At 40.9% G+C, this 17,326-nt stretch overlaps 1 protein-coding gene across 2 annotated transcripts in view; it reads right to left on the bottom strand.

Moving 5' to 3' along the window:
- Window positions 1-17,326, bottom strand: part of TPPP (tubulin polymerization promoting protein) — a 99,578-nt gene that overhangs the window by 59,034 nt on the left and 23,218 nt on the right. For both annotated transcript variants that reach the window (XM_067569814.1, XM_067569815.1), the window contains exon 2: window positions 15,924-16,238. In XM_067569814.1, the coding sequence (XP_067425915.1) occupies window positions 15,924-16,238 (315 nt within the window). The remainder of the gene's footprint in view (window positions 1-15,923; window positions 16,239-17,326) is intronic.

Raw genomic sequence — 17,326 nt, 5'->3', positions numbered from 1 at the left:
GGTTCTCAACCGGTGGTAGGTGGTACTTACCGGAGGGCTGGTTGGTACGCGCGGCGCTGAATCCGCCGCCGCCGGACGGGCCCTCCCTCCCACCCTTGCAAAACTCTGCTGCCGAAAATGGGGAAACGGCGGAAGGGTTTCGGCGGCGGGTATTGTTTCCGCTGCGAAACCCCGCCGCCCGTCTCTCCCCGCCGCCGCGAAACCCCGCTGGAAATCCCTCCCGCCGCCGCCGCGAAACACCGCCGCAAGTCCCCTCCCTTTTTTTTCCCCGAGTGGTACTCGGGTCGGGTACAGTCGGGTCAAGTGGTACTTGACCTGACTGTACCTGGCCCGAGTGGTACTCGGGACAAAAAGGTTGAGAACCGCTGGTTTAAAGACTTAAGGTACACAGCATCCAACAGAAAGTGACCCGTGCCACATATTGCAGAGGAAGGTGAAAAACTCTGGCATAAAAAGTTGGCCAAAAAAAGATTGGCATAGGCCCTGGGGGGGAAATTCCATCCCAACACCAAATATGGCAATCAGCTAAACCTGAGCATGTGGGCAAGACTCACCAGCCAGAACCTGAAAATAATTCTCTGTAGTAACTCAGAACCCACCCCATCTAACATCCCATCACAGGCTATTGAGCATATTTACCACTAGCAGTCAAAGACCAGATAATTGCCAAATTAGGCTGTCCCATCATACAATCCCCTCAGTAAACTTATCAAACTCAGACTTGAAGCCAGCTAGGTTTTTTGCTCCCATTGCTCCCCTTGGAAGGCTGCTCCAGAATGTCACTCCTCTGCTGGTTAGAAACCTTTGTCTAATTTCAAGTCTAAACTTCTTGATGGCCAGTTTATATCCATTTGTTCTTGTGTTCACACTGGCACTGAACGTAAATAATTCCTCTCCCTTCTTGGTACTTATCCTTCTGATGTATTTAGAGAGAGCAATCATCTCTCCCCATTCTTTTGGTTAGGTTAAACAAGCCAACCTCTTTGAGTCTCCTCTCATAAGACAGGTTTTCCATTCCTTGGATCATCCTGGTAGCCCTTCCCTGCACCTATTCCAGTTTGAATTCATTTTTCTTAAACATGGGAGACCAGAACTGCACACAGTATTCCAGATGACATCTGACTAAAGCCTTGTATAATGGTACTAACACTTCCCTGTCTCTACTGGAAAGACCTTGCCTGATGCATCCTAGGACCGCATTAGCTTTTTTCATGGCCACATCACACCAGCAGCGCATTGTCATTCTGTTATCAACCAATAGGCCCAGGTCCTTCTCCTCCTTGGTCACTTCCAACTGATGCGTCCCCAGCTTATAGCAAAAACATCACGTAGTGTGTGCTGCTGATCTTTGACCTCCTCCAAAGGGATCTGCGGAGGGTCAGCTACCCTTTTAATGAGGACCTGGAATTGTCTGAAATCATCAGTGATGGAAAGGGGGGTGGGTAGCATTAACCAACTGATCTGGCAACAACGATGAAATGGAACTCTCAGGGATGATTGCCTCATCTACACTAGCCTCCAACTCCTCAAACATCTCCTCCTGCTGTGAAAGGGTAGAGGGATGATGTGAAACCTGGTGCCTCTCAGGGATGGTACTGGTGTTCTACTGAATTGTTGCCATTAGGCAATCCACAGGTCCTAATATGGCCATTGCAGGGGTCCATAAAGGAGCAGGGGTAGCATACAGGGTTGACTCCACCATCCTTGATGTCCTGCAGAGGGTGGATTCCAAAAGGGGTACGTAGGAGAACCGCTAACAGATATAAGAGAGACCAACTGGGAGTCGTCTTCTTCTGCCTCCACGCCCTCACATGGGATGAGGACAGAGTCCTGTGGTATGGAGTGCCGTCTCAGAGACCGAGATCTTGGTACCATGACAACAACGGGGACTCTGGTTCATCCAACATTGAGCGAGCCCTCGAGTATCAGAACACCTATGTTACCGGAAAGGATCCCGGTACCAATACCATAGTGGAAGTTGCTGTGGCTGCAGCTGACAATACCAGTAATGAGGAGGGTACCATGGGCTTTGTCAGATGCTCAGGCTTCCTTGGTACCGAGGGTACTGCTTGTGCAGGCACGACCAGATGAGCTACTTGCATTGATATTGACGGCTAGATTAAAGTGTGCCACAGCAGTAACAGCTGAGTGAGATGCTTCAGTACAGATGACAGGGTCAAGCTGGATGATATCCTGTGCTTACTCTCCTTACTAGTGGAGGGTACACACACCCTACCAAAGCCTTTCTTCCTCTCCTGGGAGCTCTAGGGCTTTGTGGGCCCATTGGTATCACAGATAGAGTCCACACTCCTCTTTTTGTGCACCTTCCCAGGATGATCCAAAGGCTTCTCTTTCTGGGGAAAAGCATGCCCTCAGGTTGACGGGGCACTGGATCTGTACAGGGACTGATGCACAGGGAGGGGGGACCGAAGAGGGTCTCCTGACCTGGCTCAGATGGCAGGGAATGTTCCATTGCCAATGGTCTGAGCTTTATCTCCCTGTTCTTCCTAGCTCTAGACTTAGGGGCTATACAAAAGGAGCACTTTTGGGAGATCTGGGACTCCTCTGAGCAACAGATACATCTGGAGAGTCCCTCACAAGCTATTATAGCGTCCTGGCAAGAGAGACAGCATTTGAAGCCTGGCAAACGAGGCATACCCTGCCAGGCGAGGATAAGTCTCCCAGGGAAAAGAGTGAAAACAGTCCTCTCACCTTAGCTAATTATACTAACACTTGCAACAACTCTACACTAAAAGGATGGTCAGGGATGAAACCCCATGCTCTGAGTGTCCCTAGCCTCTGTTTGCCAGAAGCTGGGAATGGACGACAAGGGACGGATCACTCGATTATTGACAATTCTGTCCATTCCCTGGCATTGGCCACTGTCAGAAGACAGAGTACTGGGCTAGATGGACCACTGGTCTGACCCATCATGGCTGTTCTTATGTACCTAACTTTGATAGAAAAAGAGAGAAAGAGAAAGGCCAAACACTTCTAGGCGGACGCGCTAGTGTTCCATCTTGGGCCGAGACGGTAGAGAAGAAACTGAGAACAGTTCTCCCACGTGCCCCTACATGGCTTCAGTGTCTGCCACAGAGAAGGCAAAGGGCACATGCACAGGCAGTACAGGTACTGCTAGCTGGAAATTTCTAATCAAGGGCTTGAGAGGTGCAAGAGCACCTGAAGCGCTCATAGTGACACTACCTGAAGAAGAAACGTTTTTAACCACATACGTTTACGATTGTGTCACATGCATCCCCCCACTTTCCTATACAAGAGATTTAGCTTCAAGAATCCTTTCTAATTATCCTCTCCACCTCACGAGAACATATCAACAAACAGAGAAGGAGAAAGCTAGAAAGGAAGAGCAGGGTGAGACGTTCAATTTTCATCAGTCTTGATGTACTCCAAAGGTTTACTTCAAAGGGACTAAATGTAAAAAGAAAGTGAGTGGGGCAGGGAGGGAGAAGCTGTGAGGAAAACATGTCCTCCTGATTTCAGTGCAGCTTAATCTGGTAATTTCCCAAAATAAATTGCATTTATACAAGCAACGCTTTGTGCTAGCGCGGCCCAGCTACATTAGATGTTAGTACTGGTGAATTCAGCAGCCTAGGATTGGAAGGTGTTGGATTACAATAATCTTACATGAAGATTTAGAAATAAGATACTTTTTAAAAATCAGTGAGGGTATTTAATCATTAAAACAACTTTCAGAGGGATGTGGTCATTCTCCAGCATTTGCAGTCTAAATCAAGACTGAAAGATCTTTTTCAAAGCTATCCAAAGCTCAGACAGAATCTACAGGCTTGATGCAGACGTTATTGGGCGAAGTTCTTTGGCCTGAGTTAAGCAGGATGTCAAATTATATGATTATAATGGTTCCTTCTGGCTTTAAAAAAAAATCTATGCATGTTATTTCAATCTCAAAGAATGAGACTAACAAGGGAGTAATAGAGGCAAGAATTATAGTCAGACTGAGGTAGGGGTCTGCATTTATACTATCTTTTCAACTTTTGCTTGAGAGATATAACCAAAAAATAATCAAATAAAAAGATCACCGCATAAAGAGTGTTGGCTAAGGTAGAATTCGGTTGGGAGAGCTGCAGGGAGCAGTACTGGTTATTTAACAGGTAGTTTTATTCCTCTAAGTGCATGTTTACACAGCCCACAGCAGCGAGCCTCCCAGCACAGATCGACAGACTCTGGCTCGTGGGGCTCACGCTACTGCACTAAAAATAACTGTGTAGATGTTTCAGATTGGGCTTGAGCTCGGGTGCCAAGGGAAGAGGGTGGGCTTCACAGTTCGAGCTCCAGCTCAAGCCGCAACTTCAAAGCGCTGTCTACACAGCTGTTTTTAGCATGATAGTCCAAGTCCCACAAGTCCCAGTCTGTCGAGCCAGGCTCAGAGGCTCACTGCCCAGGGCTGTGTGGGCATGCCCAAAATAACTCTTAACCCAGGAACAGTGCTGTATCGCACAACAGCAGCATGGTGCTAGGAGGGACGGTGTTGCTGAAAATACTGGGGTTTGGATCATGTGGTCATTAAAAAAAAGCATTTTTTCTATGAGAGGAGGGATGCTAATACAGGTGCCCTGGCTACACTCCAACTCCACTAATTATGTTCAACCTACCTAAATTCCTCATTAAGTTTAAATTCAATAGCTTCCTCCATTTGCTGCCCTAATCTATTGTTCAGAAGTGTTAAAACAGCTGCTGTATTTTACCCTGGAGGAGGTTGCCATGGAGATTCATATACACAAAATAAGTATTCTGGGACCTGTCAGGATTACCACCACTATATAAATGCAAGCAATATTGGCATTATTATTATTAAATTATGTATATTTCAATAGCACGTAGATACCCTAGTGAATGATCAGGGCCTAGAACTGGTCAAAAATTGGGAAAATTTTGTCCCCATGGAACATTTTGAAATTTTCCATTTTTCTGATCAGCACCATCAGGGCTCCATGCAAAAGATATACATTATTTTTTAAAAATAAACCACATCTGCATAAGGTTTCAGTCTTGAAAATTACATGAAAAGGATAAGAATTATCCATTTTACTAAAGTCAGTGTAATCACCTTCAGAGGAATGGTTTCAAGTAATATTAACTTTGGTGTTTCAGCACTGCAAGTCTGTAATTCTATATATAGCCTCCAAAACTTCACACCAATTAGCAGCCAAGCTAGGACATGACCAAAGTATGTACAGAAAGTACCTTCTTGATGGTATCCTTTCCAGTAACAAGTTGAAATTAATAAGTTACACTGTACTCATTTGGCTTGGATCCAACAGTGCCTATGAAAGACCATGTAGTGTACAACTCTAAGGGCTGGATCACGTGCCACACAGTTAGCATTTAAAAATGAACTTTTCCATTCCTCCTCCGTAACACTAGCGCCAGAGTCCTGCTCTAAAGCATCCCAAGATCCCAAGCAGTTGCAAACCAAGGGATCCAGTCGCATGATTAATGTGAGCTTATGTACAGCTGAAAATGTTCTTCTGCCAATTTTGTTTCCACAAGAGAGCTTCACATTCATTGGTGACAGACGCGGAAGAGGGAGACCATGTAACACAGAAGCTCCAACAATCACTTTAGCTGGGTTTTTGGCTAATTCTTCCTCAGTTTACTAGTGCTATCAATATCTAAAGATGGGTTCAAAAATACAGTTGAAAATAGAGGCACAACACAGCCTCCCTCACTCAGCTTGGCCATGCATCTTGTTCTGTTTCTATTAAAAACAAACACTCTAAGCAGCTCTGGATAACAGGAAGAGCACAACATCTGTGACACTGACTCAAGTTGCATATGCATTTTTCCTTTAGGACAGTAACATACTTTTTCCCCAGAGAGGGACCATATCTTTTAATTCTTTTAGCAGTTATCTGGCCAAAGGCAGATTAAATAAATTCCATGTTACTGCTCTAATGATACATTAAAGTACCTATTTCAAGTGATTACAGTAGCCTTTCCTAGTTGATGTAGTTATTTTAGGATGCATAAACATCAGATATATTTTTCTTCCACTAATGTTTTCCCCCTGAAAGGTAACATTTATTTAGCTCCTATAATAACTTCATGACAATACTTAACCTTTACTACACACCTTCCAGGAACTGTGTGAAACATATATTTGGCTATACTTGCAACTTTGGCTGCACATGCATATTGTCCATCAACTTTGTTTCAGATCCAGTACACTTCGTTGCATGAAGCAGTTCTGGATTATTAGGTTTAGATATAAAAGCAAGACATTAATCTGGCTAACTATAAATCCCATCACCTATAGTCATATCTATGAGGTCCTCAGCAAGTCATTTTTATTAAGACTCTAAACATAATTCAGGAGCAATGTCAGTTCTGAGCATTTTTTCCTTTTCTAAGTATACAAATTTTACCTACATTTATCCATAAAACAGCCAACATATTTGAGGAAAAGGTGCTTAAGGAAGGAGCAAAATGTTAGTGTTTAAGAGACAGGCTATCCAGGCAGAGTTTGTTTTGCTAAATTCCCAACAGGTAGACTAATCCCTGTTAGGTTCCTTATAGATTGTCCAATACTTTATTTTGTTTTGGTTTTATTTCCATGGAGAAGGGGAAGGACACAATCCTGGTTATTAATCTAGAAAATGCTTATTTGTTAAGTGAACTGCCCACTTCTACACTTGTTATCAGTAAACAGGGTTCCGTTTTTAGCTTTTATACTTAAAAATGCATTTGATTTGGTTGATTAAATAGGTAGCAAAAAAAATTACAGTCTAACTGGAATAACATGAAAATGCAGTTCTACTTGAAATGGTGAGAGCTATCAGAGAGATTGTGTGATAATCAGAGCCCTAGCCTTATTCCAAACCAAAAAAAACCCAAAAAACAAAACAACCCTTATAATCCAAAAGTGCTTCATGAAAACTGTACTGGACAGCAAAGTTGTTGGACAATATGTACTATATGTGATATAACGTGAGCATACAAAGGAGCTGGGAAGTTCTAAGGAAACAAAAACTGCCAGAGATAAGTAAGTATTCATGTGAAGTACTTTTATACAGATTATTATTTTTAAAATCTTAACTACCCTACAGTACTTATCTATATATTTTACATTTGTACAAATTAGACTGAGTATCTGAATATTTATCTACCTTCCCAGAACTGCGAACTTCTATACTTGTAAATGCTTAGGTTGTTTGGCTTTTTATTTTAAACAAAAAACCCCACCACCACCATTCATTATACATACATAACAGCAACCTTAATTTAGGTCTTTGGCTTCTTGGATACTACAATGAATTAGGCAGTCCCATCTGAATTGTAGTTTCAACTAACAGACAAATACATAAAGGAAGAAATAACTTATTTTGAATCACTTCCTGCTGTTTCCAGCCTGCTTTTTTCAGCCTTTTTGTTCCCTCTCTCAGTTAGACTGAAAGTCAGAGATTAACACAGATCATTCTCTAGGTACCATTCTAAATCCAATTAGTACTCAATTCCTCATATAGTCAGATACACCGTGCCAAAAAAAAAAAAAAAAAAAAAAAAATCACATAAAACAAGTAGAACAGTTATCAAGTCGGATTCTAAAATTAAGAAACAAATGCCACCTTTAAAAGAATTCCATGTCATCCGATAGGAAAGATGACAATTTTCAATTGTGTATTACTATAATATGATTAATTTATCTAGGAGAGTTGATTTGGAAGTCTCACTGCATTGCACAATGTATTTATAAAACGCCATAAGAGGCATCAGAAACTGTTTATTAAGCAGAACATACTTCAGTCCAACTTCTTGTTAGGACTTTTGAATGAGCACAGGTTTCAAAGTGCTGCTCTTTTACAAGTGTTTGGAGTAATATTTTTCAATGCAAATAAATGACAGCTGCAGTTGTATTCTGATTGTCAAGTGGGAAAAGCATACACTCATCCTTGCCAGGAGTTTGAACTAAATGGCTGCATAGGATGATCACATCTGGTTTAATTCTTCCATGATCTTACCACAGCAATTAGCTACTGCTGAATTAAAACCCGGTTGGCCTAAGGTAGAAGCATTACTTGTGAAACTTAGCTGACCCAGACTGTGGGAACTAGGCTAAACAGCTGACTTGCAAGTATGTTAGAACATGGGTGGATCTGTTCAGGTCAGGACATAACACAGTGTATTGTGAGGATTCTCCATGGGAACAAAAAATTCCTTTCTTAAAAACATGGAGGAGAATTTTCTTGCATGTAGAATACATGGCTTCCTCAGCAACAATAAAACATATCAAAGCGATGTCAGAAGCTATTACTGGAATTTAGGAGTACAATTATGCTTCTGATTGATATTTTTGAATATTTTTGCAGGATGGGAGTGGTAAAGTTTATTTACAGGGTTTCTGTAGGTTAACAGGAGTCTTCAGTAACAAACCGGTATAGAACCACAAAAATAAATTGTTTAAAATTTAACACATAGTAACATCAAAACAAACAAATGTTTCCATGGAAACAACTACCTAAATAAATGCTCACAAGAGATCCAAGGCATGACGTCACCCAGACCGGCCTGCAACCATAGTAACATGCCAGCATAAACAGAAATATTTTGATTTTTCTATAAAGTAATGTCATAGAATTAGCAATTTTATGGCAATGCATAAATCATATTCTTACAGTGTTTAGTGCTTGCACTTCTAAAATAAGGGCAAAGATATTTATGTCAGGGCTATTATTACCACCACCATATTAACTGCATCCAACAAGTGGAGCATGTGTATGGCATATCCACTGTATCAAATTTCCCTGAGCAGTTGCTGACCCCAATAAACAAAGAAATTTATGTTCCCAAAGCAACATGTCAGAATGCTGGTCAGAGGGCAATCACATCTATTCTTCTTAGATATTTTCTTTTCCATAACATGAAAACACAACACTACAAGACCTGCTCTGTCACAGCCTCAGTGTATTGATGGATTAACACGAAAATTTTGTAGTTTTCCACTTCTAGCTAGTCATCAATTAGCCAACTTTCTCTAGGGCCATAAGATTCACCAAACTCATTGCACTTCCCCTGCAAGTACATGTTTAGTCATTACAAGAAATGCAGAGGAACTGATTTTGCAAATCAGCTGTCAACAATGAGGTGATGACATAAGACTAGGAAAGAAAAAAACCAAACCAATGAGAAAACCTTCTAAAAAGGAAAGCAACTGCCCGAAATGCTGAAAAATTCCTCTATTCCAAAACTTTACATAGTGTCTGCTTGATGTATTTCTCTAACAACTTTACAGTACCATCCAGCCTACATTAATTACCACACTTTTTAGTATGCCAACCATAAAAGAAACACGCCTACCTAAATAAAGCACAGGTGTAAGAAAAAATAGCAGCGATTGAGTGAGCTAATATTATTAAATATTTACTATTAAAGCAGAGTGTTTTAACACTAGCCTAATGTACAGGCAGAAGTATCGTTATCACAGTTATGGAAACATCCATGCTAAATAAATGACTTTTTGAGGTTCTGCTATGAAAATTCACCATCCAATATCTTTTGGGGGTGGGGGGGGGGAGGAGTCTCCCTTGTGGTGGTGTCCTATTTTGGTTGTGCCTTGCTTTAAATTACAGCATTAAATATGCAAAGAGTGATTAAGGACCTTTTGAAAAATTACACTTCTCAAGATTAATCTGAGATTTTTTGCTTATCAGTGGTATGTATATGTTTCTGCTTTTGCTGGTTTCATACATGGCAGTAAAACAATTATAATAAAAATCACACAAAGAAACTGAAATACAAAGCCAGCTTTAAAACCAGGAGTCGCCTGCAATATAAATAAGTTCACAGACAACATACCATAGCATACAACCCATGGGCATGTGAAGAAAAAGATTGTGTAGACTGTGATGACATTCTGAATCTACAGTCTCCCATGACAAGTTGAACTTGTTCATCTGATAAATCATTTACATAGTTTTGCTGGTAGCTTCAGGGAGGCAACGAACATTTCCACCTAATAATTCTGTCTATGAAAGTGTATAATGTGGCAAGGAATGCTTTCACAGTCTTGGTTTACTGGATTTAATATATTATTTAATCCCATTGCAAAACTTTATCATTCATTTATAATAATTCCACTTGCCTTTACAGGCAAGAAAACTTAAATAGCACTTGTTCGATATCCATACTGTACTACAAATATTAAGAAATGTGTCTTTATGAACTTTTTCTAATGCATAAATCAAGTAAATAAAGTAAATCAGAAATCTGTTTCCCTATTTGTTGTCTCAGAATGGTTAATTTAACCCTTTTGAATAGAGTTGGTCTGATTATTTCTTGTTAATTTAGTCCTTTTTCCTGTTTGTAATCCCAATTTCTACAAATGCATGCTTTATACATAAATATTCACCTATGTGGACAGCCGTTGAGTTGTTCTCAAAATGTTCACTTCAACTATTTGCAGTCTGTAATTGGTCACCTCTGCGTACACTGTCTGTCTGGATGATTGAAAGTTTTTAAACTGGAGAGCAATGAATGGTGATCAAAGAGCAAATAATGCATTTCTGGAATGAAATTTTAGATGATAGTAATTTGTGCTAAAATCTATCAAACATCTTGGATTTATGAGTGTTTTCTTAAGTGTCTACAAATATCTGGATGATTATCAAACAAAAAACACATCCCCTTTAAATCACAATGAACTCAACCCGCCTCTTCTTGTAACCACACACACGTTCTCATATTTTTCCAATCATCTCTACTTTTGTGTGTTCTTCATGCTCACACTTCCCCTTCCTCTTACCCTAATGTTCATTCAGAAGCTATACGCTTCCAGATCTGTTCAATGTACCTTCTACCCTTTGCATCATCCTTCCACACGAGGCCACCAGCGTAACTACAGTCCAGTCTGAATTTATGTCCCCACCAAGAGACTGACAGTGCCTCAGAATTTTTCTTTTAATTGAAATAGTGTAACTAAGCTACCATATGGCTTCATCATCCATGTTTAGTAATGTAATGACCCTTAGTTGAGCTTCCTTTAAAAGCTATAAGGAAAGGAAGACACATATTTCCCGCTTTTCAAGCACTGTGGATTCGCTATAGCTTTCATAGATTAAGTTTGTCTGGTCGAATAAATAATGTTCATGTTGAGAAAAATTACCAGATCCTACAAGGTATTCAGCACATCCAGGGAAAGTTCCAATGTGTTCTATCAGTACCAGCACTTTGTGAGGAGCAGGGGGAGGAGAGGCGGGAGAGGAGGGGAGGGATTCTTTCCTGTAGCAGAGAAAGGTGCCAAATAACTAAACTTACTCCATCATTCAGACGACTTTGAGCAAAGGAGTCAGCAGTGATAACCTACTCCTTATTTTCAGAAGCTGACCCTCATCCCAGACTGGCAGCAATACATATGTAGATATAGTGATTCTGACTAAAGACCGATTTCACTAAGCTTAAATTATCTCCAGATTCCACAAAGCTTTCTAGTTATATCCTAAGAGTACAGCTGGTCCTAAAATTGTCCACACTGAACATTTTGGCTGAAAATCCAATTTGGAAATGCCTCCACGATGGCTCCCTGACTAGACAATATCTCCCATGGTGCATTATGATCACCCCTTTTCCTAAGCCACCACAATGCACCTAGGGAGTCCTTGGCCAGGGTGCATCATGGGAGATGTAGTCCAGTTGGGGAACCCAACCTAGAGAGAAGAATGGGAGCTTTAGGCACCTAAACTATAACTCCCATGAGGCACCACAGTGGCATTCCCCTATCAAAATTTTTCAGTTTTCGGGTGTTTGATTTTTCAATGAAAAGTTGAAGTTTTCCATGTTGAAAATTTTCTGTTGAAAAACAGTTTTGATGAAAAAATTTCAACCAGCTCCACCTAGATAGAACCCATATACTTTTCACTGAATATCATCATCTCTCTCAAGAAATAATCCCACTAGGGGAAAAATAGGACTACTCACAGAATAAGGTTCTACTCAATGTGTGAGTAAGGGTCAGAGAATTTGACCACTGATCTTTTTGTTGGAAATGGAGGGGAAGAGGAGGAAAGGAAAAGTTGCAGTTGCTTGAACACAAACCAGTACATTAAGTACACACCAAGCTTACACACATCTCCCAGGTGGCAGGGAAGTGAACAGCAGTTCAGTTGAGCCTGTTAGCCTTCTACACCGAAAAGTTTTAGTTCTAGTTTTTATTTAACTTTTTTAATTTGTGCACTGTTCAGCACTTCTGAGGACTGCACTGATCCTGTTAACACACCTGTCTTAATTAAAATGCTACAAGAAATATATATGTGATCTCTAGTAAAAATAAAAGCTTCTGTCACAATGAACCAACTCCACAAAACAAAATACAAAACAAAAGCAATTTGGAAAAATAACTATTGAAAAAGGGTATACATAAAGGAATCTTTAAGGGAGGCTTGAAATATTTAACAATTAAATGTCAGTTATTGCCTATTTCTCCCTCCACCAATAAAAAACAAAAAGAAATGTCATAGCTAAAAATAATAATTTACACAGACAGAACTTTCAAAACTTAGGCTGCACTTGCAGACAATGGGTGAGCAATAAGGAATTAATACGCTAAAATAAAATAATGTATCTTCCAACTATTAAAAATGCAGTGACTTCAGGATTCAACAAACAACAGTACCTGACGGCTAATCCTGGGTCCTGGCACCTTTGCATAGAAGCCTCCAAAAGCCACACAACCAGGATTGGCTGCTCAACACTCACATCCTACTCATGACTCCACCCCACTTGGGCATTGGAGATTGACATCAGGGAGGCAATAAGCATGCACATTGTCTCTCTAAGATAATGGAAAACTGGTTTCTCCAGTTGATTGACAGGAGGGTAAGAGGCCAAGTTCCCTTGTTTCAGCACTGTCCTTGGCTGACAGCTTCAAAAGGAGACAAGGTGGGTGAGGTAATATCTTTTATTGAACCAACTTCTGTTGGTAAGACAGCCAGACTTTTGAGCCACACAGAACTCTTCTTCAGGTCTGGGAAAGGAGCTGAGTGTGTCACAGCTAAATGCAAGGTGGAGCAGACTGTTTAGCATAAGTAGTTAGCAAATATTCTGAAGGACCATTCAAGGTAGAGTGATTCATTAACAGCTCTGCAGTCATATAACAAAAAGAGCAAGTTAGTGGGTTACTGATTGTTGTAATAGGCCATACATCCAGTGTCTCTGTTCAGTCCATGATTTGTAGAGTCTAGCTGAGTTTTGAGTTTAAGCTCCCAAGCTTGTCTTTAAGTGTTGTGCAAGTTTCCTTTGAGGATGAGGACTGGGAGGTCAGATATGGAATGATTCATTTGTGAAATGTGTTCACCCCCAGATAATAGGGTGTTTTTGTCTTTTATCATTTTCCCGTGTGAGTTCATTTGAGAGTGTAGTGATTGTCTGGTTTCACCCATACTGAACAGATCTGGGACTGATACAACTACACTGCGTAGCTCCAAAAGGAGGCAGACAGCCAAGAGAAGAGACAGAGGACAGGGCTCCATCAGGCAGAAGAGCCAGCACCCCAGGGCAGTCATGAGAGGAAGAACCCACTGATCCCCATCCCTAAAGAGGGAAGCAATTTATCCTGTAATTGCTGCATAGGAGTTACTGCAGCTCTGTAGTTCCAGCAAAGGTTGAGATATCAGGAATTCCAGAGCTATTTTTATACAACAAAAATGTATTGGTTACCTCTTGGGAACAGGATCACTGGGAAGTGGAAAGGACTTGTGTTTATATCAGTTCATTCTCCTTCTAGCCCCATGCCCCTATGGCGCCACATCTTACTCCCACAGAGCAAAAGTGAATCCACTCCACCCCAGCAGGCAACAGGTCTGAGTCCTCGGGATGCATCAATCTAGCCAGTTTTTGCAATATTAAGGGCCTATCACATCATTTACTGCATGGAAACTGGCCTGAGAAAGTAGCCCAGGAAGTGTCATTTCCTGTTAGAACAGCCACAAACAAAAATTTAAGTTTATCAAAACCAAAGAATACTTTAAAATAAACATTGACATCCTGCATCAAAATTCATTAAAACACAGAAATGAATGCCCAAACACTTCCAAACATAGCCATCTACTACAATGGGGTAGCTCATTGATAAGATTCCGCTTGAAATACAGAGCTTGGTTATAGCAACAGAATCTCCAGAAAAGTTCTGTCAGGGGAGCAGAGATGGCAAGAGACTAATCTAAGAACAAAAAGGGTTGGAACGCCTACAGTGGCTTGTCAGCTGAAAACAGAGAAAGAAGCAAAGAGCTCACCACAAACAGCATTTTTTCTATCAGAAAATGAGAAATGTGAGGAAAAAACCAATGGATGAGGTTGTTCAAGCATAAACAATGGATTCATTCAAGAATCAATGATACTGGACAATACGTGAAGGGTTGTATCTTCTCTGTATTTCTTATCTTTGATGGGTTCTAAAAGTCAAATTTTCAGCAAGCCTCCCTAATTGAACCTACAGCTGCCTCAATTTGCATTGCCTCAAACCAGCATTTATACAGGTAACTGGGTTAGCGCATGTGCAAACGGATACTCCTGCAAACTATGAACACAATTAAGGAACCTTGCTGAAAATATGTCCCTAAAGAAAATTACGTGTTGTGCAACTTAAACAATTTCTATGGTAATGAAGGACAGAGGATCTAATTAGCTGATATGTTTGCGTCCCCACATCTAATGAAACAAACAGCTTGGAGGGAAAAGCAAGAGTGAGCAATTTTAGGGTTTGATACAAAGTCCACTGAACTACAGTAGAACCCCAGCGTTATGAACAGCTCAAGAATGGAGGATGTTCATAACTCTGAACAAGACATTATGGTTGTTCTTTCAAAAGTTTATAACTGAACATTGACTTAATACAGCTTTGAAACTTTACTATGCAAAAGAAAAATGACTGCTTTCCTTTTTTTTTTTTTTTTTAAAAGTAGTTTACGCTTAACACAATACTGTATTTGCTTTTTCTTCCATCTCTTCTGCCACCTGATTGCATACTTCTAGTTCGAAATGAGGTGTGTGGTTGACCTGTCAGTTCGTAAATCTAAGGTTCTACTGTAACTGTCTTTCCATTGACTTCAATGGGTTTTGTATCAGGCCCTCATAAGTTTTTCCCCGTGGAGGTTAAGGTTCTAGTTTGGCTGAGGTAATAAATAAGATTTGCTTGGTGGTCCCAATCTAATGCAGCATGAGCATGTGTCTACATCACCAGTACACCATCCAGTTCTTTGTGGCTGATAAAAAGAAGGTATCAGCCACAAAAACTGGATGTCATATTTGTGATGTAGACGTGTGCCCAAGCTGCACAAGATTGGGACCACCAAGCAAATCTTATTTCTTCTTCGAGTGCTTGCTCATGTCGATGTCACGTGGGGTCTGTGCACCCTCGTGCACAGCTGTTATTACCTCAGCCAAACTGGAACCTTATCTCCAAGGGGAAAAACTAGTGAGGGCCTGTGGCAGTTATTTGGACTGCCCCAGATGGTGAATTTTCCCCCTGGCTTACATGTGTGTTTAAAAGTGATGGAACTATGCATGGTTTACTCCTCACTTACCAGCCCTATAGCTTGTCTTGAGCCAGAGCTCCTTTAGCATCATAACACTTAACAAAAAACGAACCAAAAAAAAAAAAAAAAAAAACTAGCAGCTTGTGATGATAAACATGCATCTTTCCTGAACATACTGTCGCTTAAGACTGAAACTCAGCCAAGACCAGCTGCTCAGAAATTTAAAAGACATTTTCAAACGAAGTGTCATAAAGCAAACATGAAAGGGTGTAATTGTGGCAGAGGTACATGTCGCATGCTCTACCTGCTATTGCTCACAAATGTTAAGTCACACCAGTTTTGGGAGAAAAAATATAAACTTTGGGGGGAGGGGAAGAGAGTATAACAAGACAAGGGAGCGGAGAAAGGGAAGGGACTTACTTGATTTTACTGAAGACAATGTCAACATCTGTGATTGTCACATTCTTCCCATCTATCACGTGACAGTCCTTACATAATTTTGACCAGTTTTTCCCATGCATTTCTTTTCCTGTGGCTCTGGTATCTCCGTGGATGGCAAATTTTCTAAAAGCCTCTTCTAGAGCACTAAGCTCTGCTGCCGTGGCCCCCTCATGGGAACTGTTTGACTCATAAGATAGCCTTTTGGCTGCTCTCTCCTTTGCCGGATCTGCAGGAGACTTTGGAGGAGTCTTGTTTGCAGGTTTAGTGGGCTTTGTTTTATTGTCAGCCATTGTGCTGCAAAGAAGAGGAAAAAAGATCATTGCATTCCCTGCAGATTAATTTGTGTAGTTTATCCCTCGAGAACTAGACATTCCGCATGCGACAGTCCATGTTTCAGTTTGTGAAGGGAGCTTATGCGACACAATTAGTACTAACTTGATACTTTCTATTAGGGTTTATCTATATGGCAACTTAATACAGTGCGGCAATCCAGGATGCAAATCTATAGCATGCTACCTGCGCACTAACTGGCAGCATGAACCCTGCTACCACACACTAAATGTTTGAAACAGCAGTATGTCAAAACACACTATGGAACATTTAGCACCAGTAGCAGGGTCCACCCAGCTGGGGATTCTCATGAAACTCTTGGACAGTGCCCTTCTGTTAGCAAAACTAACTATAAGGTAGAAATCTGAGAACTGACCTGCTAAAGCAAGTTGGATTCAACATCTGCAGGAAGTAGTAGCACTAGCAAGGCATGTTCCTATTCCAGATGACGCCATCCATATTTGATTTCATCTGGTCCATCTGTTTTATTTTCTTTTACTCACAGTATTTTGATATGATGATATGCCCTTCTGGAGAAACTTTAGCATGCTACTAGTTAGTGTAACACCTGTTTGCAGGCAGCATCACAAAGAAGCAACCATAAAAAAAGGAGCGGCACAATTCCTTACAATTAGAATCCTCCAACACTGATTTATCCAGGCCATTTATCAGCAGTAAGGGGAAAATACACAACTCCAATTCAGTTCAATGCTCCCTGGATATGGCCTGTGTACTTACTCTGTGTTCACTTCTGAAATAGGTAAGAGACCTCATCCTTTTAACACAGTTTAGTTCGTTTGTGTAGAGAACGCCACAAATGTCCAAGTGTGCATTTTAGTCCTGCATTACGCGGAAGGCCTTTTTGGTTGATCCCAGTGCTCACATGACAGCAATGAATATAGTACAATGCCTAGATAAGATTTTGGCCCAGCTTCCACCTCTCCTCAGGCCAGCCACCAAATTATCTGATGTAACCTCAGAGGACTGAGACATACCCACATTTCTCCTTTTCCTGCTCAGCCTGGGTCCTGCACACTGCAGCTGCAGCTGAC

This window comes from Emydura macquarii, unplaced genomic scaffold (genome assembly GCF_026122565.2).
Source record: "Emydura macquarii macquarii isolate MOO-44397 ecotype Brisbane River unplaced genomic scaffold, CSIRO-AGI_Emac_v2 contig_2948, whole genome shotgun sequence".
NCBI classification, from domain to species: Eukaryota; Metazoa; Chordata; order Testudines; family Chelidae; genus Emydura; species Emydura macquarii.
The sequence above is the reverse complement of the archived record's forward strand: the minus strand, read 5'-3'. Positions and strand labels throughout refer to the sequence as shown.